Source organism: Puma concolor, chromosome D1, assembly GCF_028749965.1.
Source record: "Puma concolor isolate L17-30 chromosome D1, mPumCon1.1.hap2, whole genome shotgun sequence".
NCBI classification, from domain to species: domain Eukaryota; kingdom Metazoa; phylum Chordata; class Mammalia; order Carnivora; family Felidae; genus Puma; species Puma concolor.
The window spans coordinates 529,061-556,189 of NC_141676.1; the positions used below are offsets into that span (position 1 = coordinate 529,061).

At 64.5% G+C, this 27,129-nt stretch overlaps 3 protein-coding genes across 10 annotated transcripts; all 3 read right to left on the reverse strand.

Annotated features, from left to right (window-relative positions):
* Positions 1 to 8,437: 8,437 nt before the first annotated feature.
* CEND1 (cell cycle exit and neuronal differentiation 1) lies at positions 8,438 to 10,983 on the reverse strand. Of its 4 annotated transcripts, none has more exons than XM_086676526.1 (2): positions 10,853 to 10,983; positions 8,438 to 9,470 (listed from the first exon to the last, which is right to left on the reverse strand). In XM_086676526.1, exon 2 carries the CDS (start codon positions 9,370 to 9,372, stop codon positions 8,923 to 8,925), a length of 450 nt encoding a protein of 149 aa, XP_086532652.1. In that variant the 5' UTR covers positions 9,373 to 9,470; positions 10,853 to 10,983; the 3' UTR covers positions 8,438 to 8,922. The 4 variants fall into 4 exon arrangements, with proteins under 4 accessions (XP_086532652.1, XP_086532653.1, XP_086532654.1 ...); XM_086676527.1 differs by having other exon boundaries at positions 10,876 to 10,975; XM_086676528.1 differs by lacking the exon at positions 10,853 to 10,983 and adding an exon at positions 10,511 to 10,615.
* Positions 10,984 to 11,282: 299 nt separating this feature from the next.
* On the reverse strand, positions 11,283 to 18,941 carry SLC25A22 (solute carrier family 25 member 22). 2 transcript variants are annotated; one of them, XM_086676523.1, is made up of 11 exons: positions 18,844 to 18,941; positions 16,719 to 16,890; positions 15,551 to 15,714; positions 15,324 to 15,449; positions 15,056 to 15,111; positions 14,337 to 14,427; positions 13,728 to 13,846; positions 13,444 to 13,618; positions 13,188 to 13,342; positions 13,003 to 13,078; positions 11,283 to 12,932 (listed from the first exon to the last, which is right to left on the reverse strand). In XM_086676523.1, exons 3-11 carry the CDS (start codon positions 15,568 to 15,570, stop codon positions 12,779 to 12,781), a joined length of 972 nt encoding a protein of 323 aa, XP_086532649.1. In that variant the 5' UTR covers positions 15,571 to 15,714; positions 16,719 to 16,890; positions 18,844 to 18,941; the 3' UTR covers positions 11,283 to 12,778. The 2 variants fall into 2 exon arrangements, with proteins under 2 accessions (XP_086532649.1, XP_086532651.1); XM_086676525.1 differs by lacking the exon at positions 15,551 to 15,714 and having other exon boundaries at positions 18,844 to 18,940.
* A 499-nt stretch (positions 18,942 to 19,440) lies between these two features.
* PIDD1 (p53-induced death domain protein 1) lies at positions 19,441 to 25,740 on the reverse strand. Of its 4 annotated transcripts, none has more exons than XM_086676521.1 (16): positions 25,039 to 25,739; positions 23,942 to 24,330; positions 23,249 to 23,662; positions 22,720 to 22,929; positions 22,575 to 22,629; positions 22,202 to 22,403; positions 21,991 to 22,116; positions 21,707 to 21,886; positions 21,482 to 21,629; positions 21,222 to 21,357; positions 20,988 to 21,138; positions 20,792 to 20,897; positions 20,571 to 20,689; positions 20,379 to 20,492; positions 20,051 to 20,256; positions 19,441 to 19,807 (listed from the first exon to the last, which is right to left on the reverse strand). In XM_086676521.1, exons 1-16 carry the CDS (start codon positions 25,395 to 25,397, stop codon positions 19,564 to 19,566), a joined length of 3,159 nt encoding a protein of 1,052 aa, XP_086532647.1. In that variant the 5' UTR covers positions 25,398 to 25,739; the 3' UTR covers positions 19,441 to 19,563. The 4 variants fall into 4 exon arrangements, with proteins under 4 accessions (XP_086532647.1, XP_086532646.1, XP_086532645.1 ...); XM_086676520.1 differs by having other exon boundaries at positions 20,774 to 20,897; positions 25,039 to 25,737; XM_086676519.1 differs by having other exon boundaries at positions 20,379 to 20,689; positions 20,774 to 20,897; positions 25,039 to 25,740.
* Between the last annotated feature and the right edge of the window lie 1,389 nt (positions 25,741 to 27,129).

Here is a 27,129-nt window from a genome sequence, read left to right on the forward strand (position 1 = left end):
GAGGGGGTGGGGGCTGGGGTGGGAGCTCAGATGGGTAATAGGGGGGCACATCTGAGGAGCTGGATGAACCACTCACCTGGGGCACGGAGGGTGGGCCTGCAGTGGTGGGTCCTGGTGAGGGCAGGGTGGGAGTCTGGAGGCCAGGGAGGGGTGTGCAGGTGTCCACGGAAGCGGGGGCAGGATGGATGGGTTCTGCCTCACCAGGATGGTTGTGGGGAGACAGAGGTATCCAGGGTCACTGGGGCTCAATGAGTCCCTGGAGGAATGTGGGTATCACTTCCTGAGATGCTTCAGGGTGCTGAGTTTGGTAAGGAAATCTAGGATGTTGTTTGGCCAAGCTGCATTTGGAGCAGTGTTTCCATAGATTGTCTAGGAGGCAGTCGGGTGGGCCATCAGCAGATTCCTGGGTGTTCTCTAAGGCCTGGGCTGGAGAGCGGGGAGGGGCTTGGGCTCAAGCTGATAGTTAAGAGAAGCAGCTTCACCCTTTGGCCCCACAGGCCACCTCCAGGACCCCCTGCTTCCAGGGTGGAGGGGCGGGCAGCAGGGTTCCCCCAAGGTCCTGCCAGCCTCTGCCCTGAGTAGGGAAACCTTGGTCATGGGTAAGAAATGCCAGAGTGGGTGAGTCTAGGCCAAGGTGCATCTCCTGGGCACCCCTCCTCCACCGCCCCTGGCTCTGTCCTCTGCCTGGCTAAGCCCCACACTCCCAGGAGTCCTGACTAGCAGCGACACAGGACCTCAACCCCTGCAGGACCCTCCCTCCAGAGTGAAGCAGGAGCTAGGGCCTCCTGGCGCTGGCAGGGCCTCAGGACAGGGGACAGGGGACAGGAGCCGTGTTGGGTGGGTGAGGGACTTTGGATGGAAACCAACAGGACTAAGGTCAGAACACAAGCTGGGCCTAGCCACATGAAGAGCTTCCCCGCCATGCACATTCGTGGGACCCAGGGGCTGGAGACGCCAGGCTGCAGCAGGGACCACGGGATCCTCCTGCTGGCACTGTCCCCCCCACCCCCCACCCCCACCCCAGGGCAGCCCTAGCACCCACCTCCTCCTGCATCACAGGCTCATTAAGCCACTTTGGTCGTCTCCGTCGCTAAGAGGATGGAAAAGGAAGCCTGGCTGTGACACCGTGCAGCAAGGCTGTTGTATGCACGTGTGTGCACCAGCGTGCGCCCCACTGCACACCCCGGCCCTTGCACGATGCCTGCCGGCTGGAACCACCCACCCCAGCAGGCGGAGCACACCTAGTCCACGTCCCCCGTATGTGCGCTCTTGCTCTCGCACATGTGCATGACCCTGACCCCAGTCCAGGGCGGCGTGCTTGGGCCCCTCAGCGGCTCCCAGCACAGGCACCTGTAAGGGTCTGGGTCCCCTGTGGCATGTGGACTTGGGGTGGGCAGCCTGCACAGGGACGGGTGTGCTGATATGGGGCCTTGCCAACCAGGAGCCTCATTCCGGGTCTGGCAGCAGCCTGCCACTCGGTGTATGTCCCTGTGGACAGTAAGGACCTGGACAGGATGACGCCTGAGGCCCCGTCATGGTGACTGGGGTGAGCCCGAGGTGGGGGTGCCCCCCAGGTGGGCTTGTGGTCTCTTGCCCTCTGCACACACCCAGCTGTGCTGGCTCATCTGCCTACTTCCTGAGTGGGTTCCCATTCCAGTGGGTCAGCCTCCCTGCCCCTTAGACCCCCTCACCTCCAGCAGGCGAGGAGAGGGTGCTACTCAGGTCCTGCTTTGGGCGTGATTGGGGCTGCTGCAGAGGGAAAGACTGGCAGGTAACCCTTCCTCCCAGGAGTGGAGCACAGGAGGGCCTCGGCGGACCAGACGGGTCTGCAGCCAGCGGCCCACATCTGGATGACTGTCTCCTGGGAAGGATCCAGGCCCAAGGGGAAGGGCCTCCCCCTCTAGGGCCCCGTGGAGGGAGCACCTCCCATTTCCATCCTGCTGAGACTCTTCCCTAGGCCTTTGCCCAGAGTCACACATAAGGTCTCGGGGTGTGGGGCTCATGGGCGTGGAGTTCTGGGGCATCGTCTACAAGCTGTTTGGGAACCTCGTCCTCCAATAGTGACTGCTCAGGTGGGGCAGGTAAGGTTGGAGGGGTGCTTGGGGACTGAGCACAGAGGCTCTGCTGGAGGTGTAGGGATACCCTGGAACCCGGGGTTTTGCTTTTTGTTCAGGGATCCTGAAACACAAGGTGCAGGGATCACATGACCTGTCGTCACGCACGAGGAAAACGATTTGTCCTTTCGTTCCTGTCCGTGGAAACTGCCCCAGATGGAGGAAGGGTGGGTGCGTGAGGAGCCATTCCTGGAGGACCTTCCAGCAGGCGGGCTGACCGATGCCTCAGGACCTCCAGTCTCCCCTCCTTCCTTCCTTGGCGACTTCCTCATTCTCAGAGCATGTCTGAGCCTTGTCCTGAGTGCCTCTGCACCGGCTAGGCCTCCCTTTGAAATGCTAGAGTTCCTCTTTGTCTGTCAGACTCCTAACTGTCCCTCGAAGCCCATGGGCACCAGATGCACCGTTTGCCCAGCACTCCCCTCCTGAGAACACCCTCCAAACTTACAAGCCCCCCTCGCCCCCCACCCCCATTAGCCCAGCCCAACCACTGGGTGGACCTCAGGAGACTTGGGACTGGCCTCTCTCTCAGGGTGGGTGTGTCATGGGCAGCCCTGCCGGCCAGGCCGCCCGCCAGGTGACTCATGTCTCTGGCCCCAGATGCACCCCTCTTCCCAGCTGGGCTCGGACCCCTCAGCTCCTGGTTTTTCTTTGGCTGAGGCTGGGCCGGGTGGGGTCTGGAGACTTAGACCCCAGGCACTTGTGAGTCCTGCAGGCCCTGAACCAGACAGCAGGGGGTGGCAAATGGCAGCCCCTAGGGCATGGGGAGCTGCTGAGGCCAGGGCAGTGGGCTGGGAGCACAGGATCCCTTCACCTAGTGTAGAGCTCGGTGGTGCTGTTGACAGTGTGGGAGTAGCTGGTTCCCCACCCGCCCCCGGGCTGGCAGGGTGTGGCTGGAAGATGTCACACAAGTGGGCAGTTTGGTGGCCTGGAGTGGGGTGATGTGACAGGCAGGCTGCGTGTCCTGCCCAGGACATTAGGACAGGGATCAGCGGGTGGATGGGAGGACCCAGAGGAGAGTCTGCATGGGGGTCCCCTCAAACACCTCCAGGTACCACCGAGGTGGGGGGAGGCAGCTGCCGGCTTACACTCATCCTTTGTTCCCAGATGGGTCCCAGGGACATCACCCGAGCGTTCTCTGCAGCAGCCCGAGGGGAAGCTGCTCTCCTGGCGACAGTCCCCCGCTGTGCTGCGGCCACCAGGCAGGTGGCACAGCCCCTCACCCTGCGCGGCAATCCTGACAGCCCTCGCCAGCCCTGCCTTGGCCAAAACACCAGACAGAAATGTGCAGGCGCACTGGGACCCAGGAGCCTCTGCCAGTGTGGCCCTGGGACCAAGTGTGAGGTCAGGGGCCGCTGGGTCAGGGCAGGCCCCGAAGACCAAGCCCCAGAAGTCAGGGAGGACTGACCCCGGCGACTCGGGGGCAGTGAGATTGCCACCGTGCCTGGTCAGTCTGCCCCAACCAAGGAAGAGAGGATCTACGGGACCCCACTTGGCCCCTTGCCTATATCTGGGGAGGGCAGGGTCCTGAGACAGTGACCAGCTCTACCCCCTGGTCACACCAAGAACACCTGCCAGGATGGGAGTTCCCCAAAGAGGAGTTTCCCGCTCTTGGGGGAGGAAGGGGTGCTAGAGGGGAAAACAAAGTGGACACACACGCACGTCGCCTGTGTCCTCACAACCTGCTCACACGTGCCCTGCGAAGCCCACACGTGACACCACATGGCATGGCCGTAGGGAGACCTTAGCTGCGGCACAAAAGGCTCAGCAAACAGGGGCTGAGACTCTAGGTCTCCGGGGAGCCCCTGTGGCGTGGGGAGGGGGGCAGGGTCCCCGTCTGGCAGCATCCAGCCAGTGGACGCCTCTGTCCAGGAGACGATGCTCGCACCTGAGTTTTTCTGATGTCCTTGTAAGTGTGATTTAGATTTAGAGCATGTACATTTTTAAAGTTTTTATTTTTTAAGTGGTCTCTGCAACCCAATGTGGGGCTCAAACTCACAACCCCTAGATCAAGAGTCTCATGCTTTACTGACTGAGCCATCCGGCCGCCCTGTTGTATGTACTTTTTTTATATATGAATATATATATTTCAAATATTTATTTGTGAGAGAGAGCATGAGTGGGGGAGAAGCAGGCTCCATGCCGTCAGCACAGAGTCCGACTCGGGGCTCAAACTCACGAACCACGGGATCATGACCTGAGCGGAAGTCAGACGTTCAAGCGCCTGAGCCACCCAGGCGCCCCTGTGTGTACTTTTTCATACACGGTACTTTTTTTAGACCTTAAAAGTAGTTCTGTAGTGACAATAATTTCAGCCAGCCCTGATTATCCCTCAGTTTGCCTCATTTTGGAAAGGTCCCTACATTGATGAGTTGCGGACGCAACAAGACAGAAACTGGGCGTCAGAACCCCACGTGGGGCCCGCCGGACCTCGGCTCGCTTATTCTAACATTCCCAGGGAAGCGACTCCAGTAACAGAGCATGTGGGGAAATCAGAAGTAAAGAAACAGGAGATTATTACCGAGTGATGTCACAAAGCTACACCAACAGGTAGCGGACAGGCATTGGCTGAGCCAGGCTCGGAACAGGCCTCGACTGTGCTGACCGGTGACAGCCAGAGGTGGTGTCATTGACGTGACGGGGACGCCCCTGTGCTCCGTCGGACCTGCTGATGGAAGAGAAGTAACTGGATTTCCAGCTGGCTCCACACACAAAACCCGAGGTCCAGACAGATTAAAAGATGACACTTTTGGGGCGCCTGGGTGGCGCAGTCGGTTAAGCGTCCGACTTCAGCCAGGTCACCATCTCGCGGTCCGTGAGTTCGAGCCCCGCGTCGGGCTCTGGGCTGATGGCTCAGAGCCTGGAGCCTGTTTCCGATTCTGTGTCTCCCTCTCTCTCTGCCCCTCGCCCGTTCATGCTCTGTCTCTCTCTGTCCCAAAAATAAAAAAAATAAAAAATAAATTAAAAAAACGTTGAAAAAAGTAAAACATGACACTTTTGAAAACATTTATTCATATCTGAGAGAGAGGGAGACACAGAATCCAAAGCAGGATCCAGGCTCTGAGCTGTCAGCACAGAGCGGACACGGGGCTCGAACCCACGGACCGTGAGACCATGACCTGAGCCGAAGTCATACCCTTCACTGGCTGAGCCACCCAGGCGCCCCGAGAAATGGCATTTGCTAAACACCAGCAAATGCCGAGAATATTAGCGGGCGATAAGCAAGTGTCCTTCCTCCTAACCGAGATCCGTGAGCATATGCGGTGAAGGGCACAGTGGTTACGAGGGATCGACTCAGGCTTCAGAAGCTCTGCACTCAGGAGACCCGGCCAGAGGTAAGCCGGCCGCCGAGTAAAGACGTTTGCAGTGTGGCACAGGCTTCGTACGCAACACACCTACAGAAGTCCCCCAGGCAGATGAGAGGAAGGCGTTCCATGTACCAGAAAAACGGGCAAACGGCGCCAACAGGAAAAATCACACAAGGGGAGACCCAACTGGCCAAGGACTTTGTGAAGAGGAGTACGTCAGATCAGTGCCAATAGAAACCACCAGAAGAGGGCAGTTTGCCTCATTTGGGCTGGAGTGTTTCACCCCACCCCCGGTCGCGGTGCAGAGGGGAACAGTGCTGTCACGGCCTGCCGGCCCCCAGGCACCAGATGGAGCGGTGGGGTTCAAGACGCAACCCCCCCTCCCCCCCCCCCCCCCCCCCGTGACCCAGCGGTCCCGCTGCCGCCTCACATCCAAGACAAGAGGCTGCGGGGCCTTGCAGAGGTCTGTGCGCGGCCACGTTCAGAGCAGCGTTAACGCACAGCAGCGAGAAGGTGGAAGCAACGCCGCGTCCACCGACGGCGAATGGCTGGACGCGGTCCGTCGGCACCCAGGACTGTCGCTCGGCCCTGATGAGGACGGAGGCTCTGCCACCTGCCACCACGTGGATGGACCCGCGGGGACGTGATGCTCACGTGTGATCCCCTCACACGAGGCCCCTGGAGTCTCCAGATTCCTGGAGACGGAGAGCGGACGGTGGGCGCCAGGGCTGGGGGAGGGGCCGCGGGTTCGTGTTTCACGGGGACAGAGTTTCCGTTTGGGAAGATGGAAAGTTCTGGAGATGGAGGGTGGGGACGGCCGCACAACAGCGTGAACGTGCTCAGTGCCCCTGAGCTGCGCGCTTAGAGTTGGAGAAGACGGTACTTTTTAGGGGCACCTGGGTGGCTCAGTCGGTGAAGCGATGACTCTTGGTTTCAGCTCAGGTCATGATCTCACGGTTCGTGGGTTTGAGCCCCTGAGTCGGGCTCTGCCCTGACAGTGCGGAGCCTGCCTGGGATTCTCTCTCTCCCTCTGTCTCTGCCCCTTCTCCTGCTGTCGCGCTCTCTCAAGGTAAACACTTAAACAAAAGAATTGGTACATTTTATGTTACGTGAATCACACACGTCCCACCCCAGGACACATGGGACAAGGGGAGTTACAAGGATTTTCATCTCTGCTGTGTCTGAAGTTGCAAACGTTTGGAAACCACCTGAGTGTGCTGTGAACCGGTGAATCCAATGGGCAGCCTCGGGGGGATATCTGTGTCAAAGGCCAAGCTCTGGACTCCGGGCTCGTCCTCACGGTCGCCTCTGCTCGTTGCAAAAATCCTCTAAAATATCAGAGGGGTTTGTCTGTTTTTAAGGAGCAAGCCACAGAGTGGAGAAAATGGCAGCGGGGACTGGACGGCAGACGGGTGGCGGGTGTCCCCGCGTGGCCGGAGGGCAGCCAGGGCGTCCTCGGGCCGCCGGGCAGGAGGCCGGACCTCTGGGCAGTGTCCACCCCGCAGGCGCCCCCATGTGGCCGGGTAGCCGGAGCAGCCAGGTCAGAAGGAGGTTCCTGGACCCGGAGGGGGCGTGTCCGGGCGAGGCCGTCAGGTCTGTTTTGGATGTTTTCACTCCGAGGAAGCTTTCAGGGCCTGTCTGGGCCTGAGGAGCAGACACCCAGATGGGGTGCGCACCCTGGGAGGGCGGGCATGCCAGCTCCACGAGGCTGGGGGCAGGAGGGGCCCAAGGTGGCAGACCCCCCGGAGCACTTCTGGGGCCCGTGGCACCTAGCTCCCTCAGCCCACGCGCCTGCAGCCTTGCCCACAGCCGGGGTCAGTCCAGTGGGACGTCTGGCCAGAGTGGGCTCAGGGAGCTGTGGGCAGCGGGGCAGTAAGAAGGGGAAAGCCCACCTCCACGGTGTCCTCTGTGTCCCCCACAGACAGGGAGCTCACTGCAGGGAGTGGCGGAGAAAGCACCCCCCACCGGCCCCGCTGGCCAGAGGGTCAGCCTGGGGAGCAAGGTCCCCTGCCACATCCCGTGTCCTCGCTGCTCCAGTCCCAGCCCTGCCCTGTGCACCGTGGCTGGCAGCCCAGGCCTGCGGGCAGGAGCCCATCTAGGGTCAGGGCGGGCAGCGAGGCCTGGCTGTGGGTGCCTGAGGTGGGGCAGGGCCCAGGATCAGAGGCATAGGGGTGGCAGGAGGGGCCGGTGAGGGCCACCTGAAGCTCCCCATTCCTCCCTGGAAAGCCTGCTGGTGTGGATGTGACCACCCCCCACCCCGGATGGGAAGCCTTCCCCCGGCCCCATGTAGGTGAGGACACCAGCCCAGCCATTGAACAATACAGTTTATTTCAGACTTGGCCTCCACTCAGGCCCGGGGTTCCTGTGGTTGGCTGGCCAGGCAAGGACACGTCGGGCTCCCGCAGTGCCCAGGGCCACCCTCCAGAGCCTGCCCACTGTCCCCGTGCCAGGGGCCAAGCTGGGACCAGATGTGCTAAGGAGGGGCTGCACAGCAGTGTCCCTGCAGGCACAGAGGGGCGATGGACGTGGGTGCTGATCACCCACCAAGCAGCTCTATTCTACCTGTGTTATTGCATGTATACGCTTGTTAGAATCAAAGGGTGCTGGGAGAGGCGGGAGGGACCCCTCCATGCGCCCCCATCCCCGTCCTCCCCGCCAGGCTCCCAGCTGGCCCCAGGACAAGGAGGAGGCTCAGGGCAGGAAGTGAGGCAGTCCCAGCCTCGGGGGCTCCCCTGGAGCACAAGCCGGGTGAAGTATGGGAGCCCCCCTCCCCAGACCGGCCTTTGGGCTGTGTGTCCACCCAGCCAGGGTTCAGGTGATGGGCAGGGGTGGCATAGAAGGTCTGCCCCTGTTACTATTTGACTCAGGGCAGCCCCACTACTCTGGCCCTGCCCAGGTGGAACACCCCCCCCAACCCTGCCCAGCTACAAAGGGCAGAAATGGGGTCCCACTGCACCGGCTCCGCCCAGATGGACCTCCCCCAACCTTGCCCAGCTACAAACAAAGAGCAGAAATGGGGAGAGTGAAACAGCCGTACCCTTTAATGTCTCCACACGGGCTGGGCCCTTGCCAGAGCCCGTCCCAGACCCCTACCCGGCCCTGGGGCCTCTCGGCACAAGCTGGCGCACATGAGTGGGTCCGCTGTGGACGCACCTGCCCAGAGGCGGTGGGCCACACTCACAGTCCACTCTTTCCACTGCCCCCGGCCAAGACCCCTGCCCCAAGCTGGAGCTCTGTCTTGTGTTCCTCAGTAAACTCTGGAGCCTGGGCTCCTTCTGCCCCAGAGATTGGGAAGGGAAAGTGCTGGGGGGCCAGTGAGGGGGCCTGGTTTCCATTGCTCACCTGTCCAGCTCTCTCCCTCTGCGTGTATGTGGGGGTAAACGCGTATATATATGTATATCATGTATGTACGTATGTATACATAGCTGTGTGTGAGCTCGGCATGCACTACATTCCTGAGGTCTGTACAGGAAGTGGCTGGGCCCCCACCTGGGCACCAGCCATCATTTTTTCCGGGCCAGGAAGGCCACACCAAGAATTAGGGCTGCGGCTGCCACAGCCACACCCCCAGCCACCAGGAACGGGGTCAAGTTCTCAAAGGGGCAAGGGCCTCGGCCCCCTGAGCCCCCGCTGGGGGCTTCGTCCTCCTCAGCGCCGTCCCCGGGGCCCTTGGGCTCGGGGGTTGCATCCGGGCTGCTGGGGGCTGCAGGGGCCGGCTTCAGGTTGCTGTGGTTATTGAGAAGCGTAGGGTCTGCCTTGGCAGGGGTCTTCTTGGCAGTCGGTGGTGTGGGGGCCGCTGGAGGCTCCTGCTTCTCTGCCTGAGCCTCCTTCTTCCCAGGTTTAGCCGAGGGAGCTTTGCCATCCACAGCTGGCGGGGCTCTGGCCTCAGCAGCGGCCTGGGGAGCCTTGGTGTCGGGCTTGGGGCTACTGGTCAACTTCCCTCTGGACTCCATGGCGGGTGGTGCTGGCAGGCTTCGTGGGGTGTGCGTGAACAGGCAGGTAGCTGGACCACAGCGGCTCAGGACAGCTCACTCCTGGGCATTATCTAGGCCTGGAGAGAGACACAATGAGGCTGTGGACAGAGACTCAGCCCTCCTGTTCAGCCCCTACCACCCTGCCCCCATAGAGACCCTGTCCAGTTCTCCGGACCAACCCCCAGCTCTGGATGCTTGCTCTCCATCTCCCCCCGACCACTCCCTGAGAAGCCCCTCCAACCACACAGGCAGAGCCTCTGGGCCCTGAACAGGCTGGGGGTGCCGGAGGAGACCGGCCAGAGACCTCAGTTTCCTCCTTTGCAAAATGGTCCTGCCCATACACGTGCTGTTTCCATCTGACGCCAGGGTAGGGAGGCCCTTGATGGGGAAGTGAGACCCCACCCGGCCCCGAGGAGGGTATGTGGTCAAAGTAGGGCATGGCAGCTAGGGTGCGCCTGGGGCAGAACCAACCAGATACCGTCTCAGGAAGACTGGGTCCAAGTAGAGAGGGGGCAGGGCAGGAATCCAGAGTCTGGGCTCTCTGGTGCCAGCAGGGTGGGTGTGGGCCCAAGGCTGCCACAGCAGGGATGCAACACACCTGAGGTGTCTCCCCAGGAGGCTGGAGAAGCCAGTCAGACAGGCAGTGACAGGCCTGTGCCTCCTGGAAGGCATCCGCCCCTCCCCAGCCCCTGGTACCCACCCCAAGGACAGCTTCGCATGCTCCAGTTCAAGGGCAGGGAGTCCTTCCCGAGTCTGAGGCTGTGCCTGCCTCTAGGGCAAGGGGGGCGGTTTCCTGGTGTGAGCCTGGAGTGGACAGACCACGTCAGTCAGTCCCAGCACCCTCAAATCTGGGCCAGGGCAGAGCATCGGGGCTCGGGGCTGTAGGAGAGGCCTGGCCCAGACCCTCAGTGTTTGAGTTGGGGGTACCGGGGACACTGGGCTGGGCCCGAGTCCGCTCTCCCCAAAGACCTGGACACCAGCCGTCTGCCTCTCCTCCGTGAGGATTAGAACCCCCCAGCCCCTCCTCCCGCCTCCACCCCCACCTGCACAGGGAGAGGGCGCCCACTGGGAAGCAGCAGCCCAGGTTTTCCACCCAGGCCAGGCACACTAACCACACCTGAAGGTCACCTGTAGGTCACAGCATGATGGGGGTGTCCTGAGAGCAGCCCAGCTGCTGGCCCACTTCCCAGGGAGCTCCAGCGGCCCCGCAAGCCCTGCTGTTCTGGATGGGCATCCAGCCGCTAGGCGCCAAGTTTGCAAAGGGCAGGTGGTCTGCCTCCCCACCCCACCCCCACCCCGTTATTTTTGTCTCACACTGACGTCACCCCCCTCCCCCTCCCAGGAGCCGCCGGGCTGGAGCGAGCCAGGGGCCCCGCACGCGCCCCCAGTGACCTTCAAGGCGAGAGCCCGCGATCTGCCCCGCGGGGCCGCCCCGGCCCCAGAGACCCCGGTGCCTTACGCTGCTGCTCCCGGTGCTCCCACCTCGGCGCTGCGCGCTCTCCGCGGGACCAGGGCCGGCGGCGGGCGGGCGGCGGCTGCGGCTGCGGCTGCGGGGACTGGGAGTTTCCCACAATGCACTGCTCTCAGCGCAGCGAGCCGAGGGGGCGGGGGCTACCTCGCCGCCGGCTCCGCCCGCCCGCAGCCACCCGGGGCCCCCAAACCTAGCTCCGCCTTTGATCCCTAAGGCGGCTTGCAGTCAGGAAAGCAAGGGGTGGACGCTGCCCTTCCCGCACCCCCAACCCAGCCAGAGCAGGAGTCCGGTGGTTAGCCCAGGCCCGGTGCCGGTCAGCGGGTGGGCGGACAGAGGGAGGTCTGCAGGAGGGAGGCCAGTCCCAAAGAGAAGGCTGCCCTCCCCCAGTCGGTTCCAACAGATCTCAGAGAAGAGGGTATCTACTTAGAATATTTATTTATCTTCTTACAGGACAAGACACAAAAAGTTACAACTTCTTAAATCTCTTCAAAAGAAAAAAATATAATTCTGTAAGCAGCAGCAGCAGCTTCCAAGGTACAGATGTGGTGGGAGAGGACAGCTCCCAGGAACAACCGTGAACTCGGTGGGGGGGGGCCCAGGCCTGAGCCCCAGGTAGTGTCACTGGGAAGGGGCCTCCGGGGAGGGAGCCCGGGGGGGGGGGGGGTACACAGCACCAGCACATCAGGATCAATCACCAACACAATCACGTGGCCTGGGGTGGGGCGGAGCAGGGGTGGGGGGCAGGCCGGCTTCAATTCACAACATCAATGAAAGAGGGGGGGTCCCGGGAGGGCAGAACTTCTGGAGTGTGGTCAGGGGCCTTAAGAAGAGGCCCAGAGAGTAGGGTGGGCCCTGGGAGGGCTGAGGGGGCATGTACTGCCCCCAGAAATAAAGTGGGTACCCCCAGGCTCCTACTGGTCCTCATGCCTGCCCTCCCCACTGGCCGATCCCAGACCCAGGGCGGGGGGCAGGGGGGTGTCTCTGAAGAAGGGTCTGCTGAGAGGCAACAAGAACCAGGCTGGAAAAATAAATGCCTGGATGGGGTCAGAGGGGAGCCTAGAGCACACGGCACAAACACGCACACATTGCCTGGCCACGTGGGTAAGGCCGGCGGCCCTGCCACAGCCCCGTCTCTGAGAGGCCAGGCCGGTTGAGGGCTGGTGGACACGATCTGCCCCCCAGAACATTCTCACATGCACACAGACCTTATACACCATGGGTCCCCAGCCTGGGGTGGGGGTTGAGAGGCCCCACCGGGAGGGATGCTGGGTCCCACGGTAGAGTAGGGGGGGCTTGCCCTGGGAGTCAGAACCCAGTGACCCCCCTGCACCTGGGACTCCTGGCTCAATATGGGGGGGCAGGAGACCTCCTGCAAGGCTGGCTGGGGGGCAATGTGGAGTCCGGGCTGAGGCGAGAAGGGCGACGGCAAGGGGAGGCTGGACGGACGGACACAAGGACGGACAGAGCACTTGTGCTCAGCAAGTTAATAAATAGGTTTGTGCGGGGTCCCCTTTGTAGACTAGGGGCCAAGCCTCGGGGACGAGAGCTGGTAGACTGGAGGGTAGGGTCCCGCTTGCCCAGCCCAGGCCTGGGGGCCCCAGCCCAGAGACCAGCTCTGTCCCTGGGGGTGTTCAGGCTGGGGCGGAGCTGTGGCGGGGGCTGGCTCCAGGAATGTAAAGATTTCTGCGCTTTCTACATAAATACGACGTTGATCCCAATGGTCGTGCAGGCAGGACCCCTCGGGGGCCCCTGTGTGCACCACCCACGTGGACCCTGTGCCCCTCCTCTGCTTCCCCCCCCATCCATGTGCGGAGAGGCAGACAGAGACTTCCTCTTGCTCAGTCCTGGGCAGGCCACCCGGCTCCGGCCCCGCTCTGGTCCCACGCGGCTGGAGGGCATGGGTGGCCTCCGGGCTCAGTGCTGGGGTGGCTGCAGCAGCCCCAGCAGGGTCTCGGCGATGCCCAGGAAGTAGACCACTTGAGCGATGCCGAACAGCGGGGCGATGACCAGGGCACGGCAGTAGGCACCCTTCAGGAAGGCCGAGGGGCCCTCGTGCCTCAGGATCTTCCTGTGGGGGACGGGGCGGTCAGGGCTGGGGCCGGCCCACCCCCCACCCCACCCCCACGGGGCCTTCCCACCTGGCACAGTCCAGGAACCCAGTGTAGGTGTCCTCGTTGACGCCGCGCTGCAGCGACTGGAGTCTGGTCTTCACCACTGCGGGGTGGGCGGGGGGAGAGGCGGGTCGGGCAGGTCAGTGTGGGGCCCTGCCCACCACCCACCCCGCCCCTGGGCCTGCATCCCCAGCTGTGGCCCCGGCACTGACCGTCACAGGGGTTGACAGCCACGGCAGCCGTGCTCCCAGCCACACAGCCAGCCAGGAAGGACACGTAGAAAGGAGACTTCTCCGCGGATGCCGGACGGCCCAGCTGGTTCAGGTTGGCAAAGAGGGGGAAGTAGACGATGGAGAAGGGGACGTCCCTGTGGGGGGGGGGGGAGGGAGGGACGCTGGTGACCTGCGGGTGCGCGGTGGCCAGGCCTCCCTCCTTCCTCCCCTGACCCTCACCGTCCCCCCCACCGACCTGAGCAGTGTGGCCCCCAGTCCCTTGTAGAGGCCGGCGATGCCCCGGCTCCGAAGCAGGTCCCGGGTCAGCTGGGTGGCTGTGGGCCGGGGGGTGGCCGTGGCCTCCACGGACGGCTGGGCGCCCCCTTGGGCCGACAGCTGGGCCTGGGCAGCCAGTATCTTCTTCTGGGCGGCTGGGGAGAGAAGGGATGGGCCTGCTTGCGAGGGGGGGGTGGGGCGCCGGGAGCGGGGCCCTGGCTGTTGCCCCCGTCCCAGCTCTGCGTCCCCGCCCTGCACCCTCACCGAGGCGGCCGGCGTCCTGAAGCTGGATCTTCAGCATCTCCATGGGGGTGGTCACAATCACCTGGCAGGTGCCAGCTCCACAGCCCGCCAGCATCTCCTTAAACAGGGTCAGCTTCTGCCTGCGGGGAAGGAGTAAGGCCCGAGGCGCAGAAGCTGAAGCCCCTGCCTCCCTGGGGGTGAAGGGTACAGGGAGTGGGAGAGGCGGACGCAGTCCCGTGGGGGTACAGCGCCCTCCAGCCCTGGCACCGAGCCCAACAGACAGTTGGCCCCACGAGCAGGGCCTGGGAAGGTGGGAGGACCGTTCTCACGCACGCGGCCCTGGAAAAGCTGGGGGTCTCAAGTACCCAACGGGCCACCCTTTCGGTCCCACCCTCGGGTGACAGGGGAGCTGGTCAGCACCTCCCAAATCCCACCCCGCAAGGGGCAGTTCACAGTGGCCGGGGGCCAGGACCACTGGGGCCTAAGCACCACTGACTCAGCATCCGCTTCCCTCCCTGGGCAGGAGGCGGAGAGGGAGTCAAGGTGAGGGGCACAGGAGGGCAGAGCTTTTGTCCTTTGTCGGGAGACACACACCCCTCCCCCTCACAACCTTGGCCCCCAGCCCCTCACCCGTCCTTGGAGAGCTGATATCGAAAGAAGTCGTTGGCGGCCAACTTGATGGCCTTCTCCGGGGTGACGAGGGTCAGGTTCACGGCGGCTCCTGTGGGGTTGGGGAGGCTCTCAGCCAGCACTAGCCTCCCAGCTGGCAGAGCCCTGCCCCCGTCACTCCTTGGCCCGCTTCTCCTGCCCTCTCACCCACATTGGTGCCAGGCGGGGCAGGACCGGGCAGGGACAGGGGCAGTGCCTCCTCCAGGCTCTCTTCTCCTTCTCCCAGAGGAGCACCTCCCCTGGAGGACGAGGTGCTCACGCTGCTGGGGCCAGGGCTGCTGGGGAGGCAGCGGCGGGCCCCTTGAACGGCGTCTGGGCAGATCCAGGCCTGAGGATTGTCTCCTAATCGGCTTTGCAGCAGCACCCCCACCCCCTCCCGTCTCCCGGCACAGATGGAGCCCCACCTGCCCAGAAGACGAGGGACAAGGCTGCAGCCACCATGGTAGAGACACCGTGTCCTGCCATGCTGGCAGGCAGTGGGGGTGGGGGCGATGCCACAGAGGACTGCCCTTCCCCGCGGGTCCCACCCTGTGTCGTTGGCCCAGCACCCAGACCCCCGTGGGTCACGTCCACACCCCCACACCTGGCCCAAGCGTGCCGCCCTGCCTGGTGCTGCCACCTGCCTCCCAGCTCCTACAGCCGGGCCCCTCTGCCCACGCCTGCCCCACCCCCGGCCTCACCTCGGTACATGCCAAAGTAGCCCTCCGAGCGGACGGTCTTGATGAGGCAGTCAGACCTGCAGCCAAGGGGAGGGGGTGAGCTGGGGACCAGCGACAGAGCTCCCCAGGCCTGCCCTGCCCTCAGTTTCCCCTTTTGTGGAACAGGGTGAGGGAGGCAGGAGCAGGGCTTAGGAGTCCGAGCCTCGCCGCACTGCCCGCCCCCCCCCCCCCCCGCCGCCCCCGCAGCCTCACGAACTCCCCCCCCACCCCCTCCCCCTCGCACACTCACATGCTGCTGTACACGCGCTGGCCATTCTGCTGGTTCTGCAGCCTGGTCTTGGCCAGGTCGATGGGGAACACGCAGGTGACCCCGATCAGCCCGGCGATGCCGCCATTGATGAGCTTGGCTGGCAGACTGAGAACAGAGGGAGCGTCAGGAGAGCGGCCTCCCCGGCCATAGGTCAGGACACACGGGGTAGGGTGGAGCCAAGGCCAAAGGCAGGGTCGCGTTCTGACCTGATCTGCTTATCAGCCATTTAACTGAGAGCGCCCAGGTAGGAGCCGGAGAGGTGGACGGTGGAAGACGGATGGACGAGGTAGAGGCGGCAGAGGGTGGGCGGGACAGAGGGGGAGGGGCGGTCCTCCACTTTCTGGGGAATTTCAAAACCACCACTTCTCTTCTAGAAGAGGGTGAGGAATCAGCAGAGGGAGGAACAGACCACACAGAGGCACATCAGGGAAGTAAGCTTCCCCCCCAGGCGCCCTCCCCAGCTCTCGTGCCGGGTCACCAAGCCCCTCACCCACCCGTGGCCCCATCTCTAGGGCCACCTGCTTTCCCCGCAGCCACCCCCCCGCCTGTGAGTCCTCCCAGCTGGCCTCGCTCACGCTCACACACACTCACGTGCACACTGAACACACACGTGAGCGCACTCTGCCTTTAAAGGGCCAGGCGCCTCTCCGGGAGTCAATTTCCCGGCCGGCCGGGCGTCTCAGCCCTGGACTGCGGGTGACCCCCTCATCCTTGAGCAGCGGCGACTGGTGCCTGCCCTCTTCGGGATGGGGCTGGAGGCGCCGAGGAGCCCCCCAGCCCGAGCTCAGCTCACAGCTACCCAGGTAGATGACACCACGCCAGGAGCCGGCTCCACTGCCATGGCTCCTTGAGGACAGACCCCTCCCCACGGACAAGCACCATGCTCACCCACCCCAGCCCTGCACCCACCCTCCTGTCCACCCTTCCCAGGAATCTCTCTCCCAGACACACGGACGGGGACACACACACACACACACACAGACCGGGGCTTCGGAAGCTTCAGGGGTGTTTGGGGCACAGGCTAGGGGGCAGCTGGGAGGGGATGGCTGGCTCTCTGAGGCTCGATGTGGTTGGTTCCCCCATCCACCCTAGGGGTTGGAGGAGACAGGGCCCCTCTCACTAGGCGCAGGGCAGGAAAGCCAGAGCCGAGCTCAGGAGCCTCCTGTCGGGGGGCCCCCCAGAGTCCTGGGGCCGGCCCCGCTGCCTCTGCCGGGGCCCCCACCCGCAGCACTGCCGCCCAGGGTCACAAGGCTGGCTCACACCCGTGGTCCCTCTGAGGACTGGTGACCTTCACCTCGGCTTTCCCAGGCCAGCCATCCCCCGTGTCCCCGGCCCTCCGGCCCCATCACCTCCGAAGCCCCCAGTCCCGCTCACCCCGAGGACGGCACTCAGCTCCTCCAGGACTCCAGCCCGCGGGGCTCACAGAGGAGATCCAGTGGCCGAGGGAGGTGCCGGCGGCACGGATTGGCCGCTGGGCGGGGCGGGGCCGGCCTTGGGGGGGGCGACTTTCTCTTTCACTTTGGGCGCGCCTAGGCTCCCCGCAGCCCTGGGAGAAGGGATGGGAAGGGGTGTGACGGCTTCGGAGAGGCAGGGCCAGCCTCAGAGATTTGATCGGCCCAAGGGGCGGTGGGCCTGACTCAGGCCGACCTGGCCAAGCCAAGCCAGCTGCCCACAGGCACCCCAGCCCACGGCTGCCGCGACCCCAGCTGCCCAGTGGCTTTCCGTCTGCAGCCCACAGGCTGGATTTGTCTAGGACTCCGGGACCCAGAGAATGGGGCGCTCTCTGTGCCCAGGCACCCTGGGCACAGATATGGAGAATATCTGGTCCCTAGGGGGATGGGGAGAGGAGTCTGTGCCCACTCCTCTTTGTGAAACTTGTGTGTATGTTGGATGAAGACACGTTTCGTGGAAACCTCACCCTAGGGCACAGGAAGACGAACCTGTTTACTAAAAACACCAGAGAAGGGGTGGCTAGGTCTCCAGAGGCCACTGGCTGCCGCCCATAGGACCACTCACCTGCCAGGTCCAGAGGGCAAGAGGACTGGCACTCCCAGAGCCCTCTGCCCTGCCAAGGGCCCCCGACGCACACACCCAGGGCCTCAGTCCTCAGGACCTGCTTCCCCAGGCCCTATCCTACAGATAAGGGTGTGACCTCTGAACTTCAGCCTGACCCTTCCCTCCCCACCCCCACCCCACCCCGCCACGTATAGGCTGGCCACAGCCAGCTCTCTGCTGCCCTAGGCTGTCAGGGGCAGGGTCCGGGTCCTCCCTCTGGTCTCCCAGAGGTCTACCCCTGCCCTCTGGGGAACTGAGTGAGCCCTGCCTCCTGGAGCATCACCAGATCCCACCTCCCATCCAAGGGAAGGGACACCTGGGTGACGGGGGTCCCGAAGTCAGACAGACCGTCAAGATGAGGAGGGGAGCAATGAGGCAGGCCCAGAGATCCCAAGCCTGAGAAGAGAGTGAGTCCTGGGGCCCCACATCACAAGCCACAGGCTGCAGAATGGAACAGGGAAGACGGTCGCTGAACCGACAGCCGTGACATGGAGGGGCTCTGCCTGGGGAGACTGGCCAGGGGTCCAGTGGACCCGAAACCCCCTCTGTCCGTCCTCACTCCGTGGTTCCCACCCCTGCTTATGAGACAGCTGTGGGAGGCCTTCCCTCTGCCCCTCTTGTTGCCACAGAAACCCGGCCTCCAGAGCCAGGCCTGAGGCCCAGGGCTGTCCGTCCTCACTGTCCCCTTCTCCACTTGTGCGGCCAGGTAAACTAAGGACCTGAGCAGGCTGGGGCCGGTGCTGCCCACAGAGACCATTAACGGGATAATTCCGCTACTTCCAGACCCACCCGGGAAGCCGCGGAGCTCCCCTACCCCCACGAAAGGCGATGGGGGTGACGCTCAGTCTGGCACTGGCCGCAGGCTCCCCATTCAACCCCCCCCCCCCCGCTAGTCCCGTCCCCGTTGGAGGGGGTGCTTTCTATCCTGTCAGAGGGGCCCCAATCCGCAGACAAAGGAGGCTTGGGTTGGGGGCTGCGGACTCCAGCTCAGAGGCCGGCTCAGGCCCCCCTGTCCCTTCCTCTGGAGGGGATGCAGACCGGGCCCGGGCGGTCACGCTGCCCCCACCAGGCGATGGCGACTCCAGCCACGCACGTGTCCACACAAGTCCGGCGGGGGTCCCACGTGTATGCCCCCCCGCCCCTCCCCCCCCCCCCGCGGCCTGGCCTCTACTGCTTGGGCAGTAGCCCCAGCTGTACCCACCCCGTGGGGACACGTGTGCGCGGGGAGCGCGCCCGGCACCGCCCGGGGTCGCGCACGGCCTCCCACACCCGGGCGGCAGCTGGTCGGAGCATCCGCTGGCCCGGGACACCCCACCCCCCAACCCCGGAGGCGCCTTGTCGGGGCAGCTGTCACCTACCCCGGCCACCTCGGCGCCCCTCGCCCCCGCAGCCGGGCCGCACTCGGGTGGACGCCGCAGAAGGGACAGGCCGGGCGGGCACTCACCGCGCGCTCTGCCGCCGCCGCCGCCGCGCTCGCCTCCCCGCCGTGCCGCGCGCCCGGCTGCTCCGAGGCGCGGAGACGCGTCCGCTCGGCGCTGCGCGCTCCGCCCCCTGCCCCCGGCCCTCGGCAAGCGGGCTCCGGCTCCCCCTCCCGGCCGCCGCGGCCACTGCGCCCGCCCGGCCGCGGCCCGGAGGCCCCAAAAGGCCCTTCCTTCGTCTCTGGGCCTCGCGCCCCCGCAAGGGCCAGGGACCCAGTGATTAGTCCTGCCGGGCCAGCAGGTGGCAGAGAATGCTGCGACGGGGGTGTCCTAGGGCAGGGTGGTGTCCCGGGCCTCGCAGTAGGTGCTTGGAGAGATGGGAGCTGGCCCGGCACCTGCCCGCCAACAGGGCTGACGCACCACCCCGCACACAGGTGACCCTACCCACCGGTGCCTCGCGGTTACTTTGCAGCTGTAGCCCCTCTCCCTCCCGGGCACATGGGAGCAGCAGGCGAGCAGGTAGTGAAGTCTTCACACAGGGCCCCATCCCAGCTGAGCCCAGGCCTCTGATCTCAGGCCACCCGCCTTCCACCCAACAAATAAACTGAGCTCTGAGAAGCCGCCAGAACAGTACATATGTGTTACACGCGGTAGGGGCGAGGGGAACAGGGAGTCACTGTGCCCACGCACAGGGAAGGCACCCACTGGCCAGGGTGCATCAGGGGCCAGCCCAAAGTCAGTGGGGTCTAGGCCTGGGCAGACTCTGGGGACGGTGATGCTGAAGGGTCCGGTGGGGCCAGGCCTGTGCGCTGGATGCTGTCCTCATACTTCTGGCGGCCGAGCTCCAACACCGCCCTCACCTCTTCGGCTACGTCCAGCCGGTCACTCTGCTCCAAGGCCTGGACGAGGCGCCCCACGGCCCCCGGCTGCCCGGCCTGGCGCTCAGCCCAGGAGAAGAGCATGTGACGGATCTGGCCGTCCAGGTCGTCCCTGGGGGGGGCAGGGGGAGTGGTGACCCAGAGGCCCAGCCGCCACACCCAACGTTCTGGAGGGCGGGTTCCCTGCTCCCTAGGTGGGATGTGGCCAGACCCTCCCTTTCCTGCCCGTTGGCCCTGTCCCCACCCACCTGGGGCAGAACTTCAGCCAGCCTCAGGGAAGGTCCTCCTGGCGGCTGCCAGGACCCAGGCCTGAGGCTGGCCCAAAGCCAGCATTAGCAGGCCCAGAGGAACTCACCGGAACTCATGCCTGATGCGCTGCAGCTCACGGTAGGGCATGCCGAGGTGCAGGGCCACAGCTGGCCAGTCAGGGCCCAAGCGTCCGGCCACATTCAGCAGGTTGCTCTGGGTCAGGAAGCCGGTCTCAGCATCACCCAGGTTCAAAGGTGCCAGGGAGAGACTAGTCCCCTGCCCCTGCCCTGGCGCCTTGGACCCCCGCAGTCTCTGTGAGGAGGAAGGGGTGCGGTGAGCCCTGCCCTCTGCCCCCCCCCCCCGGCCTCCCCGCTCCCGGCCTCTGTGCCACCCCTGCCCCCTTCACACACACTGCCCCCCACCCCAGGCCACACCGGCAGCTTGATGGGCAGAGTGGCCATCCACGGGCTGTCTGTGCCCTTCCGGTGCCGGGCCGCCTCGGCCTCCTCGGGCACGTCCTCGGGCACTGCTCCCCGGTAGAAGGACACCTGGGGATGGGATGAGGTGGGGCTCAGTGTCCTGGCCTCTGCCCAGGCAGCCTGGGGCTCCCTGCCCACTTGACCCACCTGGCCCCTCACAGCCTGAGCCTGTCGGTCCAGGGTTGTGGTCACATACACCTCTTTCACGTTCTTCAGGTGCGAGTAAAAGACAAAACAGACCCTGCCCTGCACGCAGTCTGGGCGGTCTGGGGGCGGGGATGGGTTCAGCGGGGAGCCTGGGGAACAGACCCCAGCGTCCACCCACCGCCCCCAAGGAGGGGCGGGCATACCAGCATCCACGTCAATACCCTTCTCGAAGGCAGCGAAGAATTTTTCACCCTCGAACATCTCCACCGTGTCAGAGGGCTCGGGGCCTCGGTACCGCTCCAGCAGCCGCCGCAGGGTGGCATCCACCTGGGGGGGGAGGGGGCGCCCGCTGGCTCGGAGCTCCACGCCCGCACCCCTGCACCCGGACCTCACCCCTCGGCCCTGGCAGACGCCCACCTTGCTGAGGGGCAGACACTGCAGCAGCACCTGCTCGGGGTCGCGGCGTCGCTGCAGCGCGATGAGGCTCACGCGGTGTAGCCGCAGCCGCTCCCAGGCCTTGCGAGCCAGGCCCTCCACGCGGGTCTTGGCGGTGTACCAGAGCCAGTACCTGCGGGGCTGCGCTTGAGTGTGGCCGGGACGAGCGTCCTGCGGGGAGGGGCCGAGGGAGCGGGGGGATGGGGGGGCACTGACCAGGAGAAGTGCGTGACCCGGAAGCGAGCATACAGGTGGGTGAGCTCCAGGGCCACCTGAGTGGTGATGTCATCCCACGTGGCTTCGGGAGGGGTCCGGTACAGCAGGTGAAGGCACGAGCGATCCAGACTGAGGCCTAGGGACGCGAGGGGGTGGGAGGCTGAGGCCACCCGCGCAGGGGCTCCCCGTCTGAGCGCTGCCCCCTCAACCCAGCGGCCAGGAATTCAGGTGGGCCGGACGGACGGACGGCCGCCTCTCACCTGTGACGCCGGGGGGCAGAGGCAGCTGCACTGTGACCGGCTGGAGGAAGCTGGGGGGGCCGCTCTGGGAGAGGCAGAGCAGGGGGCTGGCCGCCGCCCCGGGCTCCTCCAGCAGGGCCCGAAGCTCCCCGCTGGCCACGCGCACCACCTGGGGCAAAGAGGCCACCTGAAGGCTCACCTTTGTCTTGAGGCGGCCCCCACCGCCCGCCCTGGCCCTGCCTGTACCTGCATATAGACCTGTCGAGGCTCGTCAGTGGCCCCAGGGGGGAATGTGACCTTGACCCCAGGATGTCCCGAGGAGTACAGCAACGTCCCCTCTGGTGGCACCAGGCAGGCATTGGACACAGGACGCGAAACCACGAGGAACCATGAGAAGTGGGGCACCTGGCAGTGGGCCCAGAGCCGCTGGGCACGGGGGACGGGAGTCAGAGGGAACAGGGTCAGAGCGGGGACGGGGTCTGGGCAGAGCCGTCGGGCGGAGGCGGGGGTAGGGCCACAGTGGCTCTCACCTTGGGTGTCTCTTCTTCCAGATGAGTCTCCAGGTCACTCCAGCTGTCATCATTCAGGGTCCTGACCACCACCTCACGGCAACGCCGGGCCCGCGGGGGCACAAAGAGCAGCCACAGGCCCACCTCCTGCCAGGCAAGGGTGGCGTGAGCGCTGGGCCCAGGCCTGGGCCCTCATCACCTGCACCCCACCCCTGACTTGTTCTGGGCGTGCCTGCTGGAAGGCCACCCCGTGGGGCTGCAGCTCCAGGACGTGGCTGAGCAGAGAGTCGTGGGGACCCAAGGGGACGAGTCGCGGCTCCGGCAGCCGTAGTCGATAGCGGATGCTGACAGGGGTGGCAGTGGCCCCAGCAGGGAACTGCAGGCGGACGCCACAGGCCAAGGTCACCGAGCAGCCTTGGGGGGTCACGAGGAAGCTGCATGACAGGGCGGACATCCAGTCAGACACAGAAGGCATGTGTACATCTGAGTTGGGCACCCCTAGGAAACCGTGGGAGACCCCGGAGGCATGAGCAAGGTGTCCATCAGGGACAGGGTGACAGGGCCAGGACACGCTTGTCTGGCCCCATCTCTCCTCCCCAACACACCTGTCCAAATCTGAGTTCAGGAACAGTCTGGGCATTTCTGGGATCGTCGGTGTCCCTATGGAGGGACAGGAAAGCTGTTAGAACAGCCAGGGCACCTGCCCCCTCGGCCTGTCTGTGGCCTGACCTCCCCCAGCAACAGGCCTACCTGGGGGACTGGGGAGGGCAGGCGGGGCCTCGCCCAGGGGGTTCCCCCGAAGGCGCACAAAGGGGGCGTCCAGTAGCTCAGGGGGCACGTCCCGGAGCTGGTTGTCCCTCAGATCTAGTCGGGTGAGCAGCGGGAGGTGGGCCAGGCTGGTGGGCACCGAGGTCAGGAGGTTGCTGTGCAAAACAAGCAGCCGCAAGGACCGCAGCCCCGCTGCGGGCAGGTGCCAGCTCAGGGCCAGCAGAGGGCTGCGCAGGGCCACCCCAGCCCTGGCCAGGACAGGACACTCGCACTAGTCCTGTCTCCGCCCGCTCCGGCCAGACTCAGGGGGCTTGGGAAGTCTGTGCAGGGGCCTCCACAGCTGGGGAAGGGAAGGCAGGCAAGGATCACCTAGGGGGGTGGAGGCTCCGGGGTGGGCCAAGCCTGTGTGTGCAGGGGCCCCTGTGGAGGACAAGGGGGCCCACGTGAGAGTGGAGGCCAGGGCACTCCCCGTCAGGCCCAGGGAGCCAAGAGGGCCACGGCTCCTACTCACCAAGGGAGGCTGGGAGGCTCTGCAGCCGGTTGGAGGCCAGGTTGAGCTCGGTGAGGCTGCTCAGGCCTCCAATCTCAGGGGGCAGAGTGTCCAGAAGGTTCTGTGAGAGATCGAGGCACTGAAGGGTGGTCAGGGCTCCCAGCGCTTTGGGCAGCGTTCGCAGGCAGTTGTGGGTCACATAGAGGAAGGTGAGGGCGGGAAGGGCGCCCAGAGCCTCAGGGAGCTCGGAGAGGTGGTTGTGGGAGAGCAGGAGGGTGCTCAGACCACGCATCTGGGGGATGCAGCCCGGCAGCGTCTCCAGGCTGTTGAAGCTCAGGTCTAGGTGGGCCAAGTGGGTCAGGCCACTCAGGCCAGCAGGCAGTGTGGTCAGGGAGCCCCGGAGGCAGGCACCCAGCGCATCCCGCTGTTGCCCACCTGGAAAGGGGAAAGGCGAAAGGGGGAAGGCAGATGTGGCCCTCAGAGCCAGAGTCAGGTCCCCGCTCAGAGGCACAGACTTCTCCTAACCCCACCCACACAGGGACAGACTGAGACGCCAGCAGACGGACACTGCAGGCTCGTCTGGGCTGATAGCCATCACCCACGACCTGCCCCAGGAAAGACAGCCACGCTAGGGTCGGCTGGGAGCTGCGGTGTCCAGGAGCCCGGGCCCAGCCAGCTGCACCCTGGGAGGGGGTGGGACCAGGTGGGGCTCACCTCTGAGGACCAGGGAGCGAAGATGCCGCAAGCTGCACGGCACCTGGGCCAGGGTGGTCTCTAGCAGCCGAGGGTCCTCGTGGCTGCTCAGTTGCATGAACTGCACCTCCAGCAGCTGCGGGGACTGCCGGGCACACAGGTGTAGCAGCCGCTGGCAGCCCCCAGGGTACAGGTCCAGGCTCAGCCGGCTCCCAACCAGGAGAGGGGGGTCCCCGGGTTCTGCGTCCACAGCATCCACAGCATCTACAGCATCTTGTGCGGCATCTTCTGTAGCAGCTGCCTCGGGCTCCAGCCCCTCCACCACCGCAGCCATCGCCCACTGGCCGTCCTCGGGGGCCAGACATGTCCCAGCCTGCCAAGCAGGCCTGCTCAGACAGGGCCTGGGAAGGCTGCAGAGTCAGGGGGAGGAGTGGGAGGGAGTGGGACTGGGCCCTCCTCCTGCTCAGGGGAATGGAGACTCCGGCTGGAGGGGAGTCCTTGAGCCAGGCCAGACGACCCACAGAGCCCAGGGCCTCGGCTGCACAGATCTTTGCTGGAACAGGGCTGGGAAATGAGCGCCCTAGAGCTAGGAGGGCAGCACGCAGGGAGACCTGTGTGCAGAGGAGCCTGGGAAACCTGCTGGGGCGGGGGTAGTGGGAGAGGAGGGAGAAGTGAGGCTTCACATCCCAATTCTGGACATTGGCACAAGGGACTCCTAGAGCTGTCAGCTCATCCTGGAGCTGTCAGCTCATCCTGGCTGTCTCCCTTCCCCGCCCCTTTCAGAGTTCTGGGTCCAGCCCCACCTCCAGCCTTCACACCCACGAGCTTTGACCAGAGGTCAGGGACTCTTATCTGCCGCGTGGAGGCAGTGGCCCAGACGTGGAATAGGGTGATTGTGCCGGCACGTGTCAGACAAGTGAATGTGTGTGTGGGGTGATGGGACCCCACTTCGTGACCGCTGGAGGAGGGTTCTCCCACGCTTCCCGTTCGCAACTCGGTCGGAAGATGAAGGCAGTGGTCTGCACACTCAGAGCTCCGACCGCCTGGGGGCCGGTCCTGGCCCCGAGAGCACCCCCGACCCCCACCGTCCCCACCGCCTGCCAGCGCCCCGCGCGTACCTGCCTTCCAGGCTGTGCGCGGTCCCCGGTGCGCGTCCGGCGCCCGGTTTCCGCCGGTGAGTTCCCGGAGCGGGCCGGGACTCCCGGTCCCGCCCAGTCAGGACACCCCTAGCTCTGTGGCGGGGCCGCAGGCAACGGCCTCGGGGTCCCTCCCCGCCCCGCCTGCCCTCTGCCAGCCTGCAGCCCCGGAGACGCGGCCGCGGACCCCAACCGGCAGCCGCCAGCCCAGCTGCACTCGGCTTCCTGTTAGTCTGTCTCAGTCCAGCCTCTCCCGCCGCGAGGGCCCGCGTAGCGGCTGGGAAACCCGCCCTTTCAGAGGTTCCTGGCCCTCGGGCCCGCCCTGCGCCGGAGCTGGGCATTCTGGGCCCCTGTCAGAGTGAGCTGGTGCAAATCTCAGCACGGAGGAAGGCTTTGGGGGCCGATCGCAGCTGCTGCCAGAAGCCAGAGCTCTAAACGGGCCACTTCCCAGCCAGCCTCAGGGGCCTCCTTCTCCCCCGAGCCTTCCTGGGGCTCCTCTAGAGACCTTGTCCCAGCTCCTGTGATCCTATTAACTGGCAATCGCTCTGGGCCAAGTGACCCAGCAGTGGGCTTCCCCGCACGTTGCCTTTTTCAATCTTTGCACCTCGAAGGAAAGGAAATGGAGGCTATGACAGATTAGATCTTGCCCAAGGACTCATAGCCGGTAAGAGCCAAAGCCGAGAACTTCAGACTAGGTCTGACTCTCAGAGCCTGCCGTCCCTGTGTTCATTTGCCCACACTGCCGCACCCTCTTTCCTCTGATTCCCTAGCTATCACCGTCCCTTCCCCCAGGATGGGCAGTTCTGCCAGGCCCCCACTTTCCTGGCTCCTGTCCCCCCCTCAGTTTCTACATAGCTGCCGGAAGTCTTAAAATAAATCACAGGAATACTATTCAGCTTTAAAAGGGAAAACTGGGATACGCGCACACACACGTTACAACGTGCATGAACCTTCAGAAGATCGTTAAGCGAAAGGTCAGATCCAGAAGGGCAAACGCTGTGTGCTTTTTCTAATACGAGGTCCCCAGAGTAGCCAAATTCATAGAGACGAAAAAATTAAAATGGTGGGAGCCAGGAACTGGAAGAGAGAATAGGGAGTTACTGTCTAATCCAACTTGGGAAGATGAAAAACAGTCTGGTGATGGATGACGGTGACAGTTGTGGAATGTGAATAGACCCAATACGACTGAATCGGGTGATTAAAATGGTAGGTCTCGTGTATTATTCTATCTCTAAAAATAAAAACCACAACCTACTTCCCTAGGTATTGCAGAAGTCCCCTCCTTGCAAGGAGTTTCCCCACTTTACCCCAACTGTGAGACCTTGAACAAGAAAACCTTTCTGCGCCAGACAGCGAGGCCGCCCACAGGAACCGTGTGGTTTGCATGAACACACCCGTGCTTGATGCACTACACCCGAAGGTTGGCCTCGCTGTGACAGCCCCCCACGGGCTGGGCTGGCTCCTGCTTCTGGACCCATCCCCAGCCACGGTGAGGCCTTTGCACCTGACCCTTCTGCCTGGCGCTCGCCCCAGTTCTCAGGGCCACCTCATCCCTTCGAGCTTATCTCGGTCTGGATCGACTCGTTTATTTACTCTGTGTGTTCGCGCGCTCTAAACTTAGGTTCCGGAGAAGCAGGGCCAGGCCTGCTCCCTCTCGCCACGCCAACCGGCGGCGGGGCTCCGGATACCGTGCAGTGAACAAGTGGCACGTGGACACAGAGGTGAGTTCGGAGTCCACACGACCCCGCAGGGGTGCAGCCACCAGGCCCAGGCCGCTCGGCTCCGCAGTGTGAGCGCGGGCCGGACTCGCCCACCTCACTGGCCTGGCTGCGCGGGAATACCGCGGGTCCCCACAGTCCCCGCGGCCAGGAACCAACAGGCAGCCAGCCGGCCGCGTGCGTCGGCACAGAAAGCGCGCCCGCACTTCCGGTAGTGGTGCACCATGGGACTTGCAGTCCTCCCACGGCGACGGCCACGTCCGCCGCACAGAGATGTGTGGCGGGAGTCGCGGCCGCGCTGCAAGCTCGCTCGTCCCGCCATCCCAAGAAGGTCGGGGGACACTCGTCCCCGCGT

What these genes read in the sequence shown, in the direction of transcription:
- PIDD1 (XM_086676519.1), bottom strand. Translation starts at nt 25,397, where the DNA reads ATGCCCAGCTCCGGCGCAGGGCGGGCCCGAGGGCCAGGAACCTCTGAA. An exon ending in ACGGGGTGGCCTTCCAGCAG is followed by an intron (nt 22,117 to 22,201) that starts GCACGCCCAGAA and finishes CTTGCCTGGCAG; the next exon opens with GAGGTGGGCCTGTGGCTGCT. An exon ending in CGCATCAGGCATGAGTTCCG is followed by an intron (nt 19,808 to 20,050) that starts GTGAGTTCCTCT and finishes TGCCCCCCCCAG; the next exon opens with GGACGACCTGGACGGCCAGA.
- CEND1 (XM_086676526.1), bottom strand. Translation starts at nt 9,372, where the DNA reads ATGGAGTCCAGAGGGAAGTTGACCAGTAGCCCCAAGCCCGACACCAAG.
- SLC25A22 (XM_086676523.1), bottom strand. Translation starts at nt 15,570, where the DNA reads ATGGCTGATAAGCAGATCAG. An exon ending in CAGCGCGTGTACAGCAGCAT is followed by an intron (nt 15,112 to 15,323) that starts GTGAGTGTGCGA and finishes CCTTGGCTGCAG; the next exon opens with GTCTGACTGCCTCATCAAGA. An exon ending in TCAGGACGCCGGCCGCCTCG is followed by an intron (nt 13,619 to 13,727) that starts GTGAGGGTGCAG and finishes TTCTCTCCCCAG; the next exon opens with CCGCCCAGAAGAAGATACTG.